Consider the following 17,101-nt stretch of genomic DNA (forward strand, 5'->3'; position numbering starts at 1 on the left):
TTGTGCCCCTATTGCTCCCATATTGTTATTATTGTGCCCCATAGAATCCCTCTATTGTTATTTTTGTGGTTTTGTATTATTATTGTTAGGTCGGTTGGGTTATATTGCGACTCCTTAGACTCCTATATACAGAAAGGAGCTTTTGTCATTTGAATTAGCGAAGAATTGTTCATTTATGTAATGTAAAGGAGGTTGCCCCCTCGAAGAAGCTGAATTCTAAGGCGTTGATCTATCTTTTCTATCTTTTCTTGAGCTGGTTTCATAACATTTGGTTTTAGAGCCTTGGATTCTAAGGTTTCGCTGCTCCCAACAGGTCATCGTGGCATTTTCGCTATAACTTTTTTTCTGCGACGTTTCAGAAGCAAAAAGAAAACCCATTTGAGAAGACATCGCGCTGAATCTCAGGTCCGAATTTCAGAACTTTTCGCGCTATATTTGCGGAGATATGATCTGAGGAAGTTGGTCTTCTTGCAGACTCCTGAATTACATTCCAAACAGGTGCCTGGGGAAAATCGTCATAAATTTCTCTCTAAGCATCGGATTGAAAATTCATAAGAAGTTACAGAAAGAAGACGGACTGTAGTTTCTTATATATATTTTTCAGAGCAAAAGGTCGAAACAGGGACACGTGGCACATCGTACAAGTTCGCTCTACTGAACTAGTCTATAATCAGGTCACTGTGGGAGATTTGGCATAACTCTTCTTTGGAGAATCCAATTTGGATCAGACTGGTGGCATTGGAAAGAGGACACAGAGGGCTACTACAGGTCACAATTTCAGAACTTAAAGATCCGAAAGTACAAAGTTACAGTCGTTTCAAGATCGAGCTCCTAAAATCAAGAAAAAGCAAGATGAGGAAGTTTGATGGCAAGGATCCGGTAAATTGGATACTTCAGATGGAGCAATATTTTGATCTACATGGTGTACCACTGTTACAAAAGGTATGTATTGCATCTTCATATTTAGAACCAGATCAATTTTTATGGTATGAAGGGCTTTGTTCTCATAAACAACTTGTTACGTGGTCAATTTTCACGGAGGAAATGATAGCACATTATGAGGATACAAAGAGCAACACCTTCCTTAGAGCAACACCACAACAATTGGAAAGAGTAAAAGGGCTTTGTGACATAGTGGAAAGCAAAATTATGGAAACCAGGAAGCATACCCCTCACAACTATAAAGATGGAAGTGTTGTTTCTCCTAGCCTTCACAACCTACAAGGGTTACACCACAACAATTGGAAGAAAAAAGAGAAAAAGGGCTTTGTTACAATTGTGATAGCAAATGCACTAAAGGTCATAAGTGTGCTGAGAAGAAATTATTTTACATAGAATATGAAGAGGAGGAGGAAAAAGATCAAGAAACATCAAAAGAAGAAGATATACGCCAGGACCCCACCCCAGAGAAAGAAGAAATGAATCATAACATATCTTGTAAAGCATTGGCAAGAATTACCACTCCTCAAACTCTCAAGATAGAATGACATATCATGAAGAAAAATGTGCAAGAAGTGAAAGATCACATCGATAAAGAAAAAATGAATCCAACCATATCTTGTAATTCATTGGTCGAAATTACCACTCCTCAAACTATCAAGATAGAAGGACATATCAAGAAGAATGTTCAAGAAGTGAAAGATCACATCGAGCATCAAGAAATGAATCCGACCATATCTTGTAAAGGATTGGAAGAAATTACGACTCCTCAAACTCTAGAGATAGAAGGACATATCAAGAAGAAAAAGGTTCAAGCAGTGAAAGATCACATCGAGCATCAACAACAAGTTCTCCAAATTTTAAAGTATAACGCCACTTCGGTGCAAAATCAAACGAAACAACATGCACTTAAAAAATGGCAACCTTACCGAATGGGAAGCCTCTTCAACTACCCAGACCATCGAATGAGTGAATACCCTCGGCTCGTCGACTAGGCAGTCACTACAATTATAAACACCTGGAAGAATTACAAATAACAGGAACAAGAAATAAGAAACATTAAACCCAAGCAAAATGAAAGCAGAACAAGACGTGCTGACCATCCTCCAGTGGTTCTTTCTTCTCATTACCCGCAGTCTTTGCTCAGACATCATAAAATATATTAAAGCTAGGGAGGGTCTGCCACCGCCAAATGACATAACCACCCACGAGTCCCTCAAACCACTTCCCATACATACAAACACCAATACATTTTAAAACCAACACCAACGACAAGCAGAGAGTAATCACAAACCAATTCAACCAAACATTGAAACAACCATTCCACCCAGGCGATACATTCTTTCCGCACAAACAAGAAACCTAAATTAATAAAAACTATAAACTTGAAAATTTTGAAATTAAATAATTAAAAAATTAAATTCCTCTCTACTTAATAAATCTAGAATTAAAAATAGATATACGTTGACATATATTTACCCATCTCCTTACATTATATACAATTTGAGTTTGAGTGAGCCTTATGGTTAAGAGGTCAAAACTAAAGGGGTAGAGTATGTACACCTCATAGACTTAACCAAGGTGGGTCCCTTGTCTCACAAACAAGGGGCTCATACACCAATTTGGTGTGTGAGTATGTAGCTTGGCCCCATAACCTTAAAAATACATAATAATAGAATAATAATACACCTCAAAACAAAACCTACTTCCATATTTTGACGAGTGGTCGAACTTGTTCATATAGAGTTCGAGTGTTTTTATCTAATAATAATAATAATCCAAAAGGCTTGATCATGAGCAAATTCAAAATAAAAAGTTCGATACCTTATGAGATAATGTTGAGTGAACTTGTTCCTATAGAGTTCGAGTGTTTTTATCTAATAATAATATTAACCCAAAAACGCTTGATTATGAGTAAGTTCAAAATAAAAAGTTCGATACCTTATGAGATAATGTTGAGTGAAACAAGAGCAACTTCCATTGAAGCAACTGCTATGGTGTGGCTCATAAGATACCTAAAAAGAATTGAACAAATGAGAGTAGGTAGATGTCCTCATGTTATCTTCAATGAAGGCATGAGTGAAAGAAAGAAAACATGGATGAAACAAAACTACACATGGATGCAAAAATGGATATCTGCCTCAATTTTTGTCCCACAAATAGCAAGGAGCTAAAGCATTTTGTTATGGAGAAGTTTCGTAAAAAGGTACGGGGAAAAGAGATGGGTAGAAAGAAGAAATATTACATTGAGGAATTCAACCCTAAGTGTGATTTACAACAAAAAGAGTTCATTCGAGCTAGCATTTCGTGAAGGGCAAAGGTTCTTTTTGCTCAATTAAGGACCAACTCACATCAACTTTGGTGTGAAGACTATGAAAAAGGCCTAAAGAAGCTTGGGAAGAAAGGGTGTGTACATTTTGCACATCTGGGGCTTTGGAATTGGAAAAACATTTCATTTTGGAATGTGATGCATTCAAAGACATCAGAAAAAGTTATGAAAACATGTTAGTATTGTCTTTTTAGCAAGGGATTGTTGGAAGGTTGGGTCAGCGCATCATCAATTTAAATCGGAAAAACACTGAATAGCAAAGAGGGAAAAACAAAGAACTAATGGTCTCATTGACTATTTTTAGTCTCGTAGACTTTCAAACTTTCAAATATCATTTCGTTTAATAATAATAATATAAAAAAATAAATAAAAACAAAACCTAATTCCACATTTGACGCGTTGTTGAATTTAAAAATTAATAAAATATTAACGTTCTACATCCCCTCCTACATCTGTCACACGTGCGAGCTTGTTCATCTAGAGTTCGAGTGTTTTTATATAGAGTGATGTGGCTTTGTCAGTCAATGGGCTACCAGTCGCGAACGATAATCAATGGTCCAAAACATGTGTCGGCTCGTTATTAAAATCCCGACCATTAGATTATTTACCAAAATTGGCCATATGAAGAGCGGGATTCAGCAGAAAGGGAGTTTGAATTCTTCCCCAAAATTGTTGACTCTCGTCTTTTGGCCGTTCGCCGAGTCTCTCTCATCCAAATCTCATCAACAATCTTCCATTATCGGCATTCATGTATTTCCTGCCATTTTATTTTGGGTTTCAAAATTTTCCGACTTTTGCCATTCTGCAGTCAAACGAGCTATCTGGAATCACCAACCGTGAGCAATTTTGAGATAAGGTCTGCGTATATACATTGTTTCTGTTGCTTTGGGTTTCAAAATTTTCCGACTTTCCGTAATCACCAACAGTGACCAATTTTGAGATAAGGTCTGCGTATATACATTGTTTCTGTTACAAGATAAATGGGTAAGTCTGGTATTGATTTTGAATTTCACCTGGCCAAGCTCCAGGCTCATACTTAACCATGCCTTTATTGAGCACCCAACTTCTCATTGTGCCGCTAAATAATATTCTGTTATTATGGTCTATATGTTTAGGGTTTAACTCATAGCGGTTCTGGTGACACCGAGCGCTTTCCAAACCACCACCTCTTAAAAAGATTCAACATGCACAGTGCTGTATCCATCAATGATGGTTATATTGCCGGGGACATTAATGATGAGTATGTGCCCCAATATGTCTTGCCTAGGAAACCAGGTTTTGCGTGTTCTATGGAACCTGAAATTTGGGCTCGATGTTACAGGAAGGAGCAACATTCCTATTGCTTACCTTCGGATGATTATAGTCAGGGAAAAGAGGGAAGTCTCAGGAAGAAAGAGATTGGTGTCTCCACCCCTGACAGTGTTTTGGACTGGGGCGTCAATGCCGATTTCAGACAATGGGACAAAAATATCTGTGTGAAGGATGGAAGGAATGAGTTGTACTATCCAGAGGATATATTACCAGCTCAAATCATCGAATCAGAAAAGGTCATGATTGGAGAGATGGGAGAAGGGGACTTTAAACTGGGTTTTCGGGCTGATCTTTTCAACAGAGAAGAAAGTGGAAGCAGGGCCTTACACAGACTGCCAATGTATGAACAGAGGCTGCATTTGAAGAGTCTTTTTAGGAAGGCTTGGATATCAGAGCCCGATGACCAATATAGCCCTAGCTTGAGATACCATGACAAAAGCAGACTGAGATTCACAGGAGATGAGAGGGAGATACAACTCACCAATACGGATGGATTGTTGAAGAGTATGACAAGAATAGCCGATCAAGGGTAAGTGTTTGTTTTAGCCGACCTCCTTTGGGAATTCGACTTTTTTTTTAATAATTTTTTTGGTAGGTAATGTCAATTTTTGTATTTAATATGAGGGGATTAGGTTCTGTCACCCCTCCAGTATATGTTGCAAAAATACCAGATTTATTTTCCTTTTTCATTTCTGGCTACTGCATTCATACTTTCTACATATACTGTTCTGTAGAGCTTATGACTCTGTAAAATCTGGCAAGAGTGTATACATAACCTTGGATTGTCGTTATTATGTTTGATGCAAAAGTTTGTTATAAATATGAACATTAACATTAAGACAACTTCTCGAATGAACTGGCCTTGCAATCTGCTGCAGCTTACTACTCGGAGATATTTCTCGTGCTTTCCCTTGTCCTTCTCATTCATTTGCCTTTGGTAATTTCTTGACACCTATGCGATATAACAGCAGGTTCTGTGTAGCACTGATGATTTTGACTCGGTGTTCCGTCTTTTCTGGGAGCTTTTCCATCTCATCTTTGAGCGCCAATGTCTCCTTATCTCACATTCTCGACACGTTTTTGAATATTCTCGGTCAATTTCTGCTCTGCAACCACAAAGCAGGACATGCCAGTGCATCCCTAGGGTTTCTTTGTAGATCTTCTTCTTCTTCTTGTGTTTGCCAGGTTTCCTGGGAGGAAGTTGCAACCAGTGATTCATATCATCCTCAAGCTTTTGAAACTATTCTCTGAGTTCTGCTCGCTCATTGGCCCATTGATCACCTTGCTCGCAGACCACTGGGGGATACCCTGCCCAGTTTCCTCTTGCATTTTTTTATTTAGTTCTTACTTCATTAAACGTTGATGCCCTCCTCTTGAAGTCACTTGGCCAGTCTCCGTCAATTCTCTTTTGACACAAGCCTTTCTATCTTCCATCTCCTTCTCCCAGTTCTTTACTCTGAGTACCAGCCCTTCATCTTTCCTGAGTTAACTGCTATGTGACGAGTCTATTATCCTCTGCCAAACTTCTTTCGTTGTCACCTACACCCATATTTGTATGGATCGTCTTCTCTGCTGAAGTCGGTTATTATACCGTTCCTCTGAGTACAAGTCATCTCTGTATTTTGAAACTTGATTGCCCTCTCTTGTATTATACGGGGCTGGCCAACATTGTATAATTTACATTTGATTATGGCAGACTGTTGATAATGAAGTTTTACTGGGATATGATAATTTAATAAATTGTGTTAGTATTTTCTTGCATTTTTTGGAGTTCATAGGATAATAGTTTACGGTCTTCCAGGTCCTTCTAAGCTTTTTCTAATAGAATTTTCCGAGTTTGTTACAATTTGGGAGATTTCTAGTGGCCTCTTACAGTACAGTGTACACTACCAAATCAATAGCTAAAAGAAAACCATTCAAATTTTAGCATTTGTTCACTTTATGGCACAACATTGTACAGTGTACATACAGAAGTAAACTTCATGGGCATGTGCTATACATCTACTGTATCGGTATTCATGTATCAATTACACTGGTTCAAATTCGTAACTACAATAGGGAGTACCAAAAACTGATTCCAGGGTTACAAATAGATGACGTTCTTGAACATTCTCCATGAGTGGGGAGATGCACCTGTGCAGGGCAAGCAGCATATTGGACCTTCCTAACCAGTTATTTTCTAGTATTCAAGCAGCATATTGTGTGTGTGACCTCGTCGCTAAGTCACGTGGTTCAGGTTCTGCAATGTTTAGATTTGGTTTAAATTCAAATTTTTTGATGAGGTTTGGCGGAGGCTTGCCATTAGGTTTGTCTATATATATTTTCGATATTAACTTCTAAATGAAATATAACATAAAACACTAAGAAAATAGCATCAATAAACATCAACAATGTTATTATGGACTTGGAAACTGCAAGGATAGATTATGAGCTTGAGCTGTGAACACCAAGTTATCAGATTGAGCTATGGACCTGATCAACAACCATGAGGTTCAATGAAGTTCAATGAACCTCAAATATTTTTTTGGGTTTGCTGCAGGGATAGATTATGAGCATGAGCTGTGAACATGAGGTTATGAGATTGAGCCATGGACTTGATCAACAACCACAAGATTCGATGAGGTTCGTCGAACTTCAAATATTTTTTTAGGTTTGCTGTATTTCAAACCTCAAGGTTGAAGTTTGGCGAACTTTGTGACATGGTCCTATTATAGTTATTTTAGATCTACGTTGCAACTTGCAGGGAATGTATATTACAGGGCTGTACAAGGCCTGTTTCTGTACGGAAGTGAGGAAATATGTGTGGTACAGCCTTTAAATGTGTTTCCAGCCATAAGAATGTGTCTCAAGTTGGGTAATGTGTTTTGAATGACCAGAAATGTGTTTCTGGGCCATACCAGGGTCTATAGAACATGTTTTGAGCACTAAATCTGCCTATTTGTATTTGGGTTGACTAAGTTTGACCTAATTTTTTTCGATTAATTGTAATGTTAAATTCCTAAAATAAAAGGATAAAAATGAATGGAAAATAAAGGAAATTGTCAACTTTTACTTTAAAACATTAGCATTATTTGTTTTAGGATGTTTGAGAGTGGTTCCAACCTCATTGGTCTACATATAGAGATAGTAGAATTTCATATTCATTCAAAATTCAACATACCGAACAGTTTTTAGGATTGGTAGATTGCAGCGTTTTCATCGGATTCTCTTGCTTATAAATGTATGGGATTGACATTTAATCAAGAGCACCAAGCCCTTTATGTACCTTGATGTGGTGGTGTTGATTGTTGAACTCCTCTATCATGGCCTTAGCGAAAATGTACCCTTTGCTTTAGCCAAAGTCATTGCTTAGACATGTTAAGCTTTTCTTTCATGTTTTAAGGTTTGTATTAGGCTGTTTGATCAAAATTGGATTGTGTTGGCTGATGTCCTTGGAGCATCAAGGTAGAGGCAAAGGTGAGAAAAAAGTCAAGGGTGATATTAATGATGATGATCCCAATAGAAGCAATGGTGGAATATTGCTTGTCATTTATGTTTTTTTTCTTCTACTTGGAATGAAAACGCAGGAAACCTTGGAGTACTTCCCCACATTTTGTGGATGGTAAACCGGGTAAATGGTTGGCCCTGATGATGGGGCCTTGTCCCAAGGGAATCGAAGAGAGCCAAACCCGCGATCAGCAGCAACTAGCAACAATATCAAAAAACTCCACGTCTGGCTTTAGACCACTTGAACTAACCCTTGGGGCTATCATTTATGTTTGTTATTTAAATGTTCTTGCTCATTTATTCATAACGCTTTCTTTCCAAGTTTCAATATAATGAGCATTTCCCTGTTTCCAAATTTTTGAGGGGTCACATTTGCTGCGCATTTCCATTTCTGAAACTTGTACCCATTTCCCTATAATGTGCAACTCAGTTTTAGTTGTACATTATACTGCCTAAGAAATGATGAAGATGAATCAATATACTGCCATGGTTCAAGTCTCAACGGCCTAATAATATATTCATCCAGGTTCGGAACACTGCAAGCTATAGGGAAGATCAAGAAAATACATTCAAAATTTTGATGAATAATAATATCACTTCACTACTTGTTCATAATGCATGAAATGAATGTTAGATTTGGTCTTCTAGCATCAGCTAAACTTCAATTAGAAGGATAGCTGACATGGCTGATGGTTTTCCAGGTTGCTGGAACTTGCAAGTGAAGTGAAGGACCAATTTACTTCAAGACAAATCAAAGAAGTAAGCCGTGTTTGTATGTAATATAGGCTTTCAAATAATTCTGTCAGAAGATTTATCCATATCAGAGGGTAGTGTTGACTAATATTTCTTACTTTTCAGAAATGCTCTTTTGCAAAGTATATTATAATTTATTTCTTTCTGTAATTGGGACTTTGTTCCACATTAATATTCCTTTTTATTTTGGTATATATGAATTGTGCAGTTAGAGAACATGAAGCATTCCATCTCACAAGCTCTCGGCAGCTCAAAATCCAACATTGTCTGGCCAGCAATGACTGCTTCAAGTCAAGGAAATATCCTCAAATCAGAAGTTGGGCATTCTGACTGTGGTATGTATTTATGAATCTAACTTTCGTTGGATTTCAATTAGGGAACAGTGTTTGAACCTTCTTTTGGCGTCAATTTAACGGATGGAACTTATCTACCAAATGTTCTTTGATAATCCTATGGTCAACATTAGTGCTAAATTAAATGTTTCAAAATTCATAAATTCAACACTTACAATGTGATTTGCCACTGGAAATCACAGTTACTCAGATGAGTCGAAAGGTCACGCAGTCAACTAAAGCAACAATGTCTGGAGAAATTCAGGATTTCTTTACCAGCAACAGTCATGTTTTGCTTGGTGCAGAGCCACTAGAAGGGAGCTTCTTTGCTGGAGAGATGGGCATCAATTCGATTTCACGTTACAGGCTATGTCGGCATCTTGAAAAACCTAGCCAGTTACAATTACATATCCCAACCAAAGAGCAGTTTACTGGTTCTGATTCTCTGAGCTCATTCGATAAAGGAAAGGGAAAATGGGACACCAGTAGAAGCGCCACAGTAACTTCTGAACCTGTTAAATACTGGTCTAAGGTATCTATGCCTTGTACTAGCATGCCACTATCCATGTCTGACCACGCTTGTTGGCCTGAAAGCAGTACTGTTGCTTCACTTGCTAGTGATATGGTTGAACTATCGGAAATAACTGTTTGTGAAGATTCAACAAGATTCAATAAATACAGCAATAATTCTGATGGGAGAGACACCACACTCGAAAGAAATCAGAATGATATGGGCTCTAATAAAAGACATAAAACTGAGTCGTCCTATGTGTCAAACATATGGTATAGTTCTGCCACTGAAATTGATAAAGGGATGGCTGATAATCGAAGTTCCAAAATGCTGTTATCAAATGTGGAACAAGGAAGACAGAGAAGAGAGGTAGCTAAGATTTATATATCTCAGCAACCAAATTCTAGATATCTATTTATGGTGCTTGCATTATCTATTTCTATGTTACTGGATATGAGAAATACCAAACGAAATGAGAAACGGTTCAACACTGGAAAAAAAAATTCATGTATTGCAATAAGAATATTTTTTGTTGTTTTTTAACACACATGCAAGTAAAAAAAACCTTTAACTATCAACAGTCATCATACAAAATTTTTGCAATAATATTCAAATTTATAAAATTCAGAAGAGCTGACATTCATTTGTAACAAAACTAGGCCATCCTCAACTTCATGATTCATATTCATAATATAGTTTGCAATAATTCCAATATCAAAATGTTCGCTGTTTAGTTCATAGATGATAAATCAGTTTTTTTGTTTTTCTTTTAACTATTTTATCCGAAACAGAATTAATATTAGTCAAAATTGCTGTGCCAAAGCTAGCAGGGGTACATACATATTGCAGAATGTTGGCAGTGAAACCACAAATTTAATCAGAAAACTCATATCTGGCTAACAACCACATCTGCAAGGCTGCTAAGCAACCTATTTTTACTTGCTATTTTAACAAAAGTACTCAGAATGTAAGCAGTAAAAATACATAAAATAACATTGCCATATAACACTGTGCTGAACTTCCAACCCAACAGAGTATGGGGATTCTTGGTCCTTGGTTTCCATTGGATCCTTGGGTTGATGAACTGATTCATCTTTGTGTCCCGCATGTGCTGAATGTCCCGCCTCTACATTGCTTGAGCCTTGAACCCAGTGTTAAAACTCCCATCATCTGGGGCAGGAGCGATGTCAGACGTCGACACTCCACTTCGATGTTTTCCACACGCTGAATCTGAGTCTGAAGGAGATTCATAACTTTGGCATTATGAATCGCTGTATTCTGCTCTATTTCAACCAATTTGACTGATATTGCTTGAATGGCTTCTTCTTGCCTCCGCAGAACCTTTTTAACCTATTTGGACTTTGTTTTATCTGTTGAAATGCTACCAGACAGAGAGAGATGAGAAGAGACAGTATTAAATAGAGAGGAACTCCAATGAACAGAACATATCAGACCAGGTTGAAGATGAAACTGCTCTCCCTTAACTGCCATGAGGTACTGAGTGGAATATAGCAACTGATGAGATCCAAAGCATTATCAACCTTGATAGCAAACAGGAACCAAGAATCCAATGGATGCCTGGTAATCTGGAAGCCAAAGATTTGCATGAGGGATCTAAATTTATACTGAACAAGTCCTTGCAAAGGCCTTGATTCCTATAGACCGAGAGCAAGTGGAGTTGTCCTGCTATATGAATCTGCACTCAAGAATTGAGGTGGAAAGAATTCTGTCTATTGAAATGCTAGCATCCAGAGAGAGACGAGAAGAGACAGTATTAAATAGAGAGAAACTCCAATGAACAGAACATATCAGACCTGGTTGAAGACTAAACTCCTCTCCCTTAACTGCTACAAGTACTGAGTGAAATATAGCAACTGATGAGATCCAAAGCATTATCAACCTTGATAGCAAGCAGGAACCAAGAATCCAATGGATGCCTGTTAGTATGAAAGCCAAACATTTGCATGAGGGATCTAAATTTATACCGAAGAATTCCTTGCAAAGGCCCTGATTCTTATGGACCGAGGGCAAGTGGAGTTGTCCTGCTATATGAATCTGCACTCAAGAATTGAGGTGGAAAGACGCTCATTACATCCCACATTAACCAATCCTTCAAACTAGATCAAATCATGATGAGAGCATCTGCTGACCAAACTACATCACTGCCACGTGATGCATTGCCCTTAATATCCATGCACCAGCATGACTGAAGTGAGTAAGCCAGATGATCACATCATGTCTGCTTGTCCGGCCCTTGAAAAACCCATTGCCATCTTGATAGGAGGGCCATCCTATACATGCAAGAGGGACAGAGATGGTGAGCCAGTGCTTCATGGAATCTAACAAACCCTAGCAACCCCATTGACATATAATTCCCCCTCCTTAATTAAGTGTTGTTCCAATCTTGGCCCGATAGTCTGCTTCCTCATTAATTTCCCATTTGATATGGTAAAAATTAACCTGCCAAATTTGATTTGGAAGGGATTCAGTTTGGATTAGGAGGGAATTTAATCTGATGTTCCTCGAAGGGATCAGCTTGATCTGTGCCTGAATGACGAACATCGAATCACCTTGCACAATTATGGACCCCAATAAATGATAATTTAGTTCACAAATAGATTAATATTCAATTCCATATCATCTGTTTGTTGTTTTGAAGTGAGAAGTAGAGGCACTGGTTTGACCAGGGTCAGTCGTATTATAACTATGGCCTTCTAACATCTTGTCTGTATTCACTAGCAACACCTCTAGAGGCAGATCATATAGAAGGTGAAGATTTGAGTGAACATATACCGAAACTTGAATCTTTTGTGAATTTAAGGGTCCACTTCACAGGATGGATGATGGAACACTCACTCCAATTTTGCTCACATACTGATGAATTAGTCACATGTATAGCAAAATGGAGATGATGAGATTTAGAATTTAATAACAGAAAACTAGGGCCTTTTGTGTTGGTCATTTCTCGTAGGCCAGAAACCTGTGGGAAACATTAGCAGAAATGGTGATCATTTCTCGAGAAACAAATTTTCTGTCTAGATATGGCAAACATATGCCAAAAATGGGTTTCTGGTGTGGTTTCAGTTTCTAAAAGGGTTTCTGCCAGAAACACACCCCATAGGTGTGGTTTCTAGTAACATAGATCTATTTTGTATTATCTAGCTATTCTCCGGGAGTTATAATTTATTCAAAAAAGTTTTTTATTGTTTTCTGGATTTCACGTTTATACTAGACACAAATAGAAAATAATTATGACATTTTTTCTGAAGAATTTTCTCCATTTGCCCTCCCAGGTTCCTAATGGCACCAAAATTGAAGATTTTGAGAGCTCAGTGAAACACAATTCAAAGGAGTATAGAAGTAACGTGTTGTGTCTTCCAATTAGCAGAGATGTCTGCATGACTCTGGGCCAATCGACCACCACCTCAGTAGCACCAACAACAGAAAAACAGACCTTGCGTAATACTGCTCCATGCTTCAGAGAAAAGTGTCCAAGCATAACAAATGGGTTGGGATGCTCTCATTTCAATTTGCCCAGACTGTCTCCCAAGTTTGGAAGAGCAAAGGAGGATCCCCAACTTTTGGTTGGCCAGTTAAACAGAGAAAGCAAAGCAATTGAAGGATCCCAAATTTCATTGAGGGATAAAAAGGATGGTAATCTAGCAGTAAATGATCCTGGCATTGTTAATCTCCCTTCGGTGCAATGCTTGCCAGATCCAAGTACAATGAATTGTACAGCAAATTTGGATAATTCTTTTGTTGCCATGGAACATTTAGTTGAAGGATTGAATGAGAAACAAATAACTGCTATTCAGCAAGAAAGGAGGAGAATCAAAGAACAAAACAAAATGTTAAATGCAAGAAAGCTCAGCCTTGTTCTGGATCTCGACCATACTCTTCTCAATTCAGCAATGGTAGTTAAAAACGAGACTATCTTTTGTTTTTGGCTTTCGATGTTTAGGGATTTATGGTTTATATGTAGAAGAGGATAATAAAATTATAAACAAAATGGCACATCAAAATTCAATATGAATGGGTCTCCTATACTAGCTGTATCTTTGTGATTGAGCTTTACAGCTATGGATAAATATCTAGTTGGTAAATTTTCCCGTTTGGCAGTTTTCAGATATTGAGCCAGTCCACGAAGAAATATTAAAGACAAAAGAGGAGAAAGATCGAGAGGGTCCTCATCGTCATCTTTTTCACTTACCACATATTAGAATGTGGACAAAATTGCGTCCAGGGATTTGGCAGTTTTTGGATAGGGTGAGTGTTTTGTTGATTGAAAAATAAACTATAACTTCTTTCCATTTCTGTTATATTCTCAATATGGCATTCGGAATTTTTCTAGATAGGGTTGTCATTTGTTGGATTGCAACTCTTTGGAATCAAGCAATGAGTTGTCTGTCACTTTGCAGTGTGAAGTTGTTTGGCTTGAAGTCTTTTTATTGTTGTTGTGTTTGTTATAGGCAAGCAAGTTGTATGAGCTACATGTTTACACAATGGGTAAGAGAGTCTATGCCACAGAGATGACAAAAGTGCTCGATCCCACAGGAGAACTATTTGCAGGACGTATAACTTCTAAGGGTGATGAGGCTGATGTGAGTGGGTTAGGAATATCTCCCAAAAGCAAAGACTTGGATGGGGTAATGGGTATGGAGTCTTCAGCAATTGTTATTGATGACACGGAAAAGATGTGGCCTCATCACAGACTCAATTTGATTGTGGTTGAGAGGTAAAGTTTAAGCTCACAATTATTATGGTTCATTTTGTTCTCAAGGTCCAGGGCAATACTGTTTTTCATTCTTAAACATGAGAACCTGTGATATACAGATACACATACTTCCCATGTAGTCGACGTCAATTTGGACTGGCAGGGCCCTCTCTGTTTGAGATTGATCATGATGAGAGGCCGGAAGATGGAATGCTGGCATCTACTTTACGGGTTAGATGCTATCCTGAACTTTAACTACTTGCAAGAATAAACGTGTATTGACAGTTTGGTAGCCTGGTACTAACTCTTAAACATCTATGATGTAAAACAGGTTATTGAACAAATACACCATGATTTTTTCTCAAAAAAACTGTTATTTGAAGTAGATGTCCGTGATCTTTTGGCAACTAAACAACGCAGGGTTCTTAAGGGTTGCAGAATAATTTTCAGCAGGGTATTTCCTATGGAAGAAACTCAACCCCATCTGAACCCTTTATGGCGGTTAGCGGAAAAATTTGGTGCTGAATGCACAACTCAAATTGATGAACATGTTACACATGTTGTAGCCATTTCCCTTGGAACTAACAAGGTATGTATGTTACTATTAAGGGATATTACTAAAATATTCCATAGTTCTTGTATAACCTATCAAGCTTTACATGTCAAGGAATATTGTCTTTATGTTTTGCTCATGCTACAGGTAAACTGGGGATTGGCAACAGGGCGACATGTTGTTTGTACTGGCTGGTATTTGCTCTTAGACGTGGCTTAATTGTTTATTGTTGTTGAAGTGCTTGGTCCGCTGATAGTTTCTTAGGGCCTAGAGTCACTAACATTTATATCTCTGCTTGCTTAACAGGCTTGAAGCTTCAGCGCTTCTTTACCGTAGAGAGAATGAAAGGGATTTTCCTGTAACTACAGGGCAACACAAACAATAGGCAGCTGTACACAAAACCTTGTTAACTCATTGATGTAAAATTGAAAATTGGAAGGGTCGGCTGCAAATCTCAAACAGGAAAATGGCTTGTTTAGATAGTTCCTTGGGCCCGGGACATGATGTTAGTTTTGAGGGCTGTCAATGTTTGGGAGGATATTAGTTTCCCTCTTTTTCACTTCGTTTATATTCGATTATCCACAACAATTTTAGTTTTGAGATGGTGAAGCTTAGGGCTGAAATGCAACTTTGCTGCTTATTATAAGCTCCCTCGAGAAATTACTCTCATAAATGAGAGATCATAGCAACGAGTCATAAAGGAAGGGGTTTTTTACTTCATCCAGTATGTTGCCGCTGTGATGAAGTTATAGCATATTGGGTACCGGCATTGATTGACTGTGTTCATAAAGATTGGCCTGAGTAGATTTGCAATTTAGAGCATAAGTAATGTTCTTGAAATGCAAACTAGTTGGGGATGGCAAAGATTCTTTTGGGCAAGTTGCCTTGAGTGTAAAATAGAGAAACCGGAGGCACTAGGAGCTGCTATTTGCTATATCTTACTGGTTTAAAGCAGCAATGTGCCAATTTACATGCTATAGCATACATACAGGTTGCCACAAGGGCAACACAGATGTGGAAGCTTTATGATTTCAGAGAGCTTCAAGTTTATTTAAGACAAACTAAATACCATTAATCCATATTGCGTTAGGACATAACTACCTTCACTGACAGAGTTAAAAAATCCATTTGGCCTGGGGTCGCTTTACATGCATGTATAATACAAGTATAATTCCTTCATTTGTCCGAACACGTCTAATTATAATGCAACACAATCGAATCTGATATCTTTATTGCAGATGGTGAATGAGTCAATTAAATTATTTTACTAATGTAGTTGAAGTCCTGAAAAATATGTTTCAAAGTGTTCCACATGTTCTCCTGTGATGGTTTGTTCTAAGAAACATTTGACAGGCAGGGAATTGGTCTGTAGATTGCTTGACTTGCATAATATTCTGTTGAAAAGTGGATTGAATGTCGGAGTGTTTACAGTGAAGTTTACCAAACTCGACACATGCCCAGAGAATCAAGAGTAGTCTCTCAACAAGACTTCGGAGTTGACTTGGTAAGTAAAAACATAAAAGATGCAGTTAAATTCCTCCTCTCCCCCACATAAAAAACCTCGGCGAGTTTCGGGAGTTGACATACTAAACCTTGAGTTTTGACGCGAGACGTTCGGGAGCGGAGTAGACTAACTAAAAACTTAGCCTAAACAGGCCACGACTTTGCCCAACAATGGTTTATCTGGCGCGATTTTAACTTGCCCCAGAATTGTTTTTCTGGCGTGATTTTCACAAAATAGCGGAAATTTTTGGAAATCCCGGTCAGGCTTTCCAGTTCCAAAATTTTAGTTGCTTTTAGAGAATTTTAGGTGCTCCTGAGAATTCTGAAAGGTGTTAATCTATTTCCACATTAAAAAATAATTCAAACGATGGATGAAAAATTTACCAGATATAGACAAGTCTCTAACTGAATAGAGAATTGATTTGGTTGACTCATAAGTCATACTCCTGGGGTAACTTGGTGGGCAAATGAGGCTGAGAAACGCTGATTAGATCCCTCTTGTACGACAGCCAAGGTAGACCTGCAAGGCCAGATAGACTTGGTCGAGTTTGTAAAGTATGTTTACATAAAACCAAAAGTAAGAGTAGAATGACAATGAGAGTAATAAGTAGCTAAAGGAAACTTTGTGGTAATTGGAGTAAAGCTATTTCTTTGACCTTGTGTTGGGTTG

General features: G+C 38.0%; 1 protein-coding gene across 1 annotated transcript; it reads left to right on the top strand.

Moving 5' to 3' along the window:
* The first annotated feature begins 4,174 nt into the window (after window positions 1–4,174).
* On the top strand, window positions 4,175–15,521 carry LOC149233088 (uncharacterized). The gene is made up of 12 exons (XM_089379693.1): window positions 4,175–4,252; window positions 4,384–5,108; window positions 8,767–8,824; window positions 9,027–9,153; window positions 9,354–10,030; window positions 12,955–13,575; window positions 13,781–13,927; window positions 14,131–14,396; window positions 14,495–14,606; window positions 14,707–14,964; window positions 15,076–15,122; window positions 15,235–15,521. The coding sequence occupies exons 2-12, from the start codon at window positions 4,453–4,455 to the stop codon at window positions 15,311–15,313; spliced, it is 3,048 nt and encodes a 1,015-aa protein (XP_089235819.1). The 5' UTR covers window positions 4,175–4,252; window positions 4,384–4,452; the 3' UTR covers window positions 15,314–15,521.
* Window positions 15,522–17,101: the final 1,580 nt, after the last annotated feature.

This window comes from Pinus tabuliformis, chromosome J, assembly GCF_031772625.1.
Source record: "Pinus tabuliformis cultivar Carrire ecotype Pingquan chromosome J, CPIR1, whole genome shotgun sequence".
NCBI lineage: Eukaryota > Viridiplantae > Streptophyta > Pinopsida > Pinales > Pinaceae > Pinus > Pinus tabuliformis.